At 39.7% G+C, this 6,896-nt stretch overlaps 1 protein-coding gene across 1 annotated transcript in view; it reads left to right on the top strand.

Moving 5' to 3' along the window:
• NUP93 (nucleoporin 93) overlaps window positions 1-6,896 on the top strand; it is a 77,659-nt gene continuing 70,763 nt past the window's right edge. Inside the window, exons 1-2 of the mRNA XM_075715218.1 lie at window positions 1-179; window positions 715-832. Of these exons, the coding sequence (XP_075571333.1) occupies window positions 1-179; window positions 715-832 (297 nt within the window). The remainder of the gene's footprint in view (window positions 180-714; window positions 833-6,896) is intronic.

The following is a 6,896-nucleotide window of genomic DNA, read 5'->3' as shown; positions in this document are numbered from 1 at the left end:
ATGGATACTGAAGGCTTTGGAGAGCTTCTCCAGCAGGCAGAACAGCTTGCAGCCGAGACAGAAGGTATCTCTGAGCTCCCTCATGTAGAACGTAACCTGCAGGAGATCCAGCAGGCTGGGGAGCGCCTGCGTTCCCGCACTCTGACCCGCACTTCCCAGGAGACTGCAGATGTTAAGGCGTAAGTATGGAGCACCAGCATCAGAAACTTTATGCAGAGGGTAGAAGCTGTTTACGGATTTGGTTTCTAGCATGTGGAGAGTCTTGCCAGGAGGACATGCCTGGGAGAAACAGAATAACTGCAAAGCTCTTTCTCCCACCCCCCCAACTTTCTCCTACTTAAAAAAAAAAGTAATTGAAGCATTTATCTGAGGAGCTACCATTCCTGATTGCAGGCACTAAAGCCAGAAAGTGCAGCACCTTGTTCTGGCCGCTGCTGAAGACATTACCAACATGCTATAGAATTTTTCTATCTGGTAGGACTTGGCAGCTGCGCAGTACTGCAGTGGAACAGCAGAAAGAGTTCAGCAGGGCTGAGGTGGTTAGATATACACATAGGGCTGTTCAAAGTTTGGGTTTTATGCAGTTCTCATAATACAGCTGGGAGCACTGTCTGTACATGGCTAGCAGCTGACCTAAATATTGGCAAAGAATTTGGGTTTAGAGTTCTGTCTGTCCAATACTAATTTCATACCTCTACAATTTCTTCCTTGTAGGTCTGTTCTTCTCGGGTCTAGAGGGCTTGATATATCTCACATTTCTCAGCGACTAGAGAGTCTAAGTGCAGCCACTACATTTGAGCCTCTTGAGCCTGTGAAGGACACTGACATCCAGGTAGGGGCATTTCTGATGTGAATTACACTGCCCTTGTAACTGCCATTCCTGTGTTGTGGTTCAAAGCTCTTCTAAGACCATTGTGGAAATAGAATCATAGAATTGTCTAGGTTGGAAAAGACCTTTAAGATCATCCAGTCCAACCATTAACCTACACTACCAAGCCCACCTTGCTCTGTGTTTGATTCACTGGCTAGAGGAAGTACAGAGGAGAGATGCTGCTTTCAATGATGAAAGATGTTTGAGTTAGCCATCAGAAGCAGCATTAAGTACCAGATTGGCAAGAAGTACTTAAAGTTCCAAACTCTTGCTGAAGTCAAGAGGAACTATGTACTTACTGCCTTTGTGGAGCTTTGTTGGCTTTGCAAGGCTAAATTGCATAGAAATACCTCTCCCTCATAGTTTTGAGACCTTTTTTATGTCTGATTGGAAGAACACATGTGGAACCACTAGCAATTTTGAGGTGTTGGAATAGGGGACATTTAAGTCAATATGGAACACAGGTGAGTATAACTTTTTCTGTCACTGTATCTCAGATGTCATAACCTTGTCTGTGGTAGACTAACTTTGCCATGTTTCAAATGCTTTATCAGTGTGATTTAATCTTGTAAATTTTCCTGTAGATCATCTCCCCAGGTGTCTTAGAAATTGATGACCCATCTATTTCTGCTTTACAATAGTTGCCTGCCCTTGTAGAATATCTTCACGATTAAGAAATCTGTGGTATTCATTACTCAGTTAAGAGCTAGTTATGGAATTGATGTTGTGGGTTGCATTGAAGATAACACAGTCTGAATTACTGGTTAATCATTTTGAAGCTTATATTCTCTCTCCTTACTGGCAGATGGCTAAATTAGGAGGGTCAAAAGAGTTGTAAGCTCTTCTTTTTCAGAGAAGTAGCATGCCCTAAACTACTTCAGAAGGGAAAGGGAAGGAAGGGAAGCCTGTGAAGAGTTACCCCATTTTGTCTATGGTATGTTTTATTTAAGCACTTGGTGCCATCCGTTTTGTGTGAATGGGCCCTTAGTCTAGTCTCGCTCTAGTGTTAGGAGCCCTGTGGTGCTCATGGGTGAGCATGTGTGTGTGTTACTGTAGATTCTCAAGCCCAGAAGCAGTGGAACTCTTGACTGTTTGTTTGGATTCTGAGATTTGTGGCTGTCCTGGTTTTGGCTGGGATAGAAAGAAAATTAACTCTAGTAGTGGGCATAGTGCTGTGTTTTGGATTTAGGATGAGAATAATGCTGATAACACGCTGATGTTTTAGTTGTTGCTAAGTACTGCTTATGCTAGTCAAGGACTTTCCAGCTTCCCATGCTCTGCCAGGGGCACAAGAAACTGGGAGGGGGCACAGCCAGAATAGTTGATCCAAACTGCCCAAAGGGCTATTCCATACCATGTGACGTCATGCTCAGTATATAAACTGGGGGGAGTTGGCTGGGGAGCAGCGATCACTGCTCGGGAACTCTCTGGGTATCGGTCAGCGGGTGGTGAGCAATTGCATTGTGCATCGCTTGCTTTGCATATTAGCATTATCATATTGTTACTATTATCATTACTATTTTACTTTATTTCAATTATTAAACTGTTCTTATCTCAACCCAGGAGTGTTTCTCACTCTCACTCCTCTGATTCTGTCCCCCATCCCATCAGGGTAGGGGGAGTGAGCGAGCAGCTGGTGGTGCTTAGCTGCTGGCTGGGGCTAAACCACAACAGTGGCATATGGGAAAAATGGATAGGACTGCATGATACTCACATTTTACTTTTATTTTACTAGTTACCTAAACAAAATGTGAAAGCTTTCTTCTTTCTTAATTATACCAGATCTCAAGGCTTTATCACTTGATGTGGTGACTCTGGTATATCCTGGTGATGATCTCAGTATATATTTTCATCTTCAGTATACTTTTTTTTTAATGACCCATGTCAGTATTTGAATGTTTTTCATTAGAATGCATTTATTTTTTTAAAAAAAGGAGGTGTTCAAATTTTAATTCATGGCAGTTGACGTTATGGAGTAAGCTTGCTATAAACTATTAAGATTTATTTAAATAAAAATATGCATATTTATTTTTCAAACAAAAAAACAAGTGACAGATGAGATTTCTTAATTGGGAAAGTTTGAAGGATGTGGGAAGAGATTTTTTTTTTCAATATCTTACCACCTGAAATCAAGAGATTTTCAGCCATGCTTAAACAAATTTGGTATCTGAGACTCATTGATTTCAACTCCAGGTGACTTCTGTGGGAACTGGGTTCTTACCTTGCATAGGCATTCTTGCAAGTTTCTTAAATATTGGTCTGTTTGCATGTTTAGGTGCTGAAATGCCTCTGTCTAGCCATCATTTTCAATCTCTTTTTGCTGCTAAAGTTAATTATTTCTTTTTGTCTCATAGGAGAGACAATTTGAAATGCAAACATTTTGAAATACAAGTTAGATACCTTTTTCCTTATATAAGACTGTTTAATTGACTGAACACTTTTATATGGTCTATTTCTCATAGGATTCTAGTCCATCCTAGTGGAGCTTGACATGAAGCATGTGTGTAAATGTCATCTAGTAAATAAGAAATTTCTCGTAGTTTTCAAACTTAATGTTTAAGATTCTGAATAATACTGTGCTTTTTAAATAAGTTTATATTGTGAATATAGATACAATTGTATTCTTCCGTTATGGAAAAGCTTCAAATTTAACGTAAAAATAGTGGTTAATTGTAAATCAATGTGTTTAAATGGCCAAATCAGCCAATGAGATTCAGGCCTTCCTTTAGGGAAACAGCTAAAAAGTACAAATGAAAAGCAGGATTAAAATCAATAATTTAAATCAAAGTTTGCCCGCTTGCTGTTTTGAATCATGATTAACACTGGTGATTTAATCAGTGATCACTTTAATTTAAATCTAACCACTCATGTCTGAGGCCTAATACATGTGTGCTTTGAATCTTGAATTTTTTTTGCAGGCCATGTGCAGAAAGCGTTCATAGTAAACTAGCTGAAACAATTTGCAGTGGGAAGGTGCTCCTTTTTTAGGTCATCTTGCAGGCATATGAGTACCATGTCAGTCTTAAATGTTTTGTCCCTGTTTGTTTTGCAGTTAACAGGTGCAAAGACTTCTGTGGTGTTTTGCAGACCATCATCCTCTGCTCTGTCTGAGGATATTTGCAGTCAAATCTCAAGCTGTCTGGCTGATGTTGACAGTGGTCTGTTACCTGAAAGTAACTTGCTTAGATTATGGACAAGCCTCTGCACTCATCTGTAGGCTCTGGTACACAGTCATCAACAGCAGGATCTTGTCCTTTCAGAGTAGTTTTTAATTAATGTTTTGTTGTTAGTTACATATGAGGACTTTTGTGTTACACACTACTGATTGTCCTTTAGTTAGGTCTGTTAACCCAGTAGGTCTTAATTATTTGATGCTTTAGCTAAAGATGTGTCACTAAAAGCTGCTTCCTAATGGTACCTTTTTTTAATACCTTCTGATGATTATGTTGGGATTTGTTTTCATTCTTCCTAGCTTATTAGTTTCATAAGGCTTCTTCAGGTTTTTTGTGTTTATTTTGGGCCAGATGTAGCTATCCCTTTACACTGTGTAGCATTTTCCCTCCATAAGTTGCTCCCATTGTATCCTGAAGGCAGTGTGCAGGATGTTAAAAGGAAGGGATGTGGTTTATTGTTTTACAGGACTTTGCTATTCCTCTGCTGTTACTCAGTATTTACACAGACATACTGGTAGGCTTTAATTCTGTGGATTGGGAAGAGCTGTTCTGTTCTGCATCAAGCCTGCAGTCTGCACTTTCTAATGTTACCATTACTATTTTTAACCAACAAAAATGTCTTCCAAAATACTTAATGAGCTTTGTTTACAGTTTATCATCAGTATTGTAGGCTCAGCTGTCCTTTGTCAGTCCTGCCTTTTCCTGATGCTCACCACTTATACTCACAAGCCTGTATAGTTTGTAGCAAATTTGTTTACAAATTCAATCCCACCTGAAATTTGTCATTTGTAGATTCTTTAGCACTTTAATCGTTGTTGCATATGTAGTGTCCTTCGAGTTTCAGTTTGAGCAGGTAGTGTTATCAGTTCGTAAATACTGTACAGCATCATTTGATTAAGAGGCTGAAATTTTTTCTCAGGTGTGCACCTGAAACTGCAAGTCTGTGCTCTCTTCCTCCCTGTAAAACTGCGGTGGGACTCTACATTGGTACAGCCTATGTACACCACAGCGCAGGAGTAGGTGGTGCCTCTGGAGGTGAATATGGGCACTCATGCCAGAGGCATAGACCTAATGTTTAGCCTTTGCTGACTGTTGCAGTTATGTGAGGGTTACAAGTATGATTAAATCTTGACTGTATGATTTTTAGGTTTCTGCTGACTTCTAAATTCTATCAAAGTTCTTGCAGCATGAAAACTCTCGTTAAGACTTCCTGCCATGTACTCCCACGTTGCTCCTTTGCATCCAGTGATTTCCTGACAGGTTGCTTGAGCTTCTCCAGCTTTCTTACCTAAAGTATTTACTTATTGTATCTGTTTCTTCTTACGTTGCAGTCTATTCTAGCAGCCTGTATGTGGGCAGCATAGAGATAGATGCTAGAATCTAATCTCTCAAATGACGACAGCACTGCAGAGGGAGAATTCCAGGAAATATCCTGTTTCTTCTAGAGAGTGAGTAAAGCACAGCAAGAAAAATCAGAAGGGAGCATCCTAGGGCATGAAGTCTCAGGATGCTGATGTGAGGCATTCAGAAAGTGTTAAGAGAATCTAGAAATTCGCCTTAATAGAAGCCTCAGATTGGGTTAACAAGCAAGTGGGACTTTCTGTACAGAATCTCTTTTAAATGGTGCTCCACAGTGCTGACTAAAAAGAAGTGCACCAAATTGCAGCTCAATTAATTATCTGAATTATTTATCAGTTGTAAAATGTAGATTGCTTGCCCATAAAAGGGATGTGAGTCCAGGAAATGTCTCCCACTAGAGCAGTGGGCCGGGAAGATTATGAAAAAAGATTTTAGGCTTGCCACTAAATTATAGGAATTTGTATTTCTCCTCTCTCATTTCAAAGATTGTGTTCTTAAATTGCATCCAACTCAACAAACACTTCTCACAGCAAATCCAGTTCATAACAATTCCTATGTCAAGAGTTTATAAAGATGAAGATTTTTTTAAATTGTCAAAAAGCGCTATTTTGGCAAAATATTTTCAAAGTTGAATATGGTAGTCAAGTGATTCTTGATGCCATATTTAGCGCATAAATGCATGTTGGGTTTCCTCTTTGTTTGTGGCTTTTAAAAATTCCAGGTAAGGGTTATCATGCATGCTGGTATCTCAAAGATGGGGTATATGTGTATAAATATAATACTGACATTCTGTTCAGAAAAGGTATTTCTGCACTCTTACAAAGATGCAAACTATGATGTCCTATTCTTGTGAACAGTGTCGTAGCAGACCCCTCTCGGATCCCAGTAATGGCAGCCAGAGGAGGAATTATTACAAGTATATGGAAAGGCTGCACTATTGTAACATGTAAGCTAGGACCTGGCTCTTGCACGTGTGCTGTTTGGTTTATGTATGGATGTCAGAGAGAGGTTCGGTGCTGCTCTAGTAAACTTGTTTGGGGTACCTGGTAGGGGTTAGTTGCAGGATCAAGGTCCGATTTATACCTACTAAGATAGTTTGACTGATTACGGTATATGTTATGCTTTACTGTGTGCTTTGTGTTTTGAACACGTCACAATGGCTTGATACTAGATTTTGCCCCCCTGTATGCTTGTTTTGCAATGTCTAAGGCCAAAGTAATGGTGGTAATTTTAAGAAATGGTGTTGCACTCACTTTTAAGGCTTGGTCCAGCTCTGTGCAGATCTGTGAAATGAATGCTAGAAACAGATGTGAGCTCTCCTTGCATACATTGTTTATCTGCTTAGAAAGTTTGAGGTAAAGTCCTGGCTCCATTATACTGAAGGAAAATTTTGTACAAATGAGAATTCAACAAGATTTTCACCTTGGCCTTCTGATCTAGGCAGAACTGAAACTAAAGGTTGCATACCAGGGTTTGGTTTTGATTTCTGGGTG

The sequence above is a fragment of the Pelecanus crispus genome, chromosome 8 (assembly GCF_030463565.1).
Source record: "Pelecanus crispus isolate bPelCri1 chromosome 8, bPelCri1.pri, whole genome shotgun sequence".
Lineage (NCBI taxonomy): Eukaryota > Metazoa > Chordata > Aves > Pelecaniformes > Pelecanidae > Pelecanus > Pelecanus crispus.
Note: the sequence above shows the minus strand (reverse complement) of the source record. Positions and strands in the feature narration are given on the sequence as shown.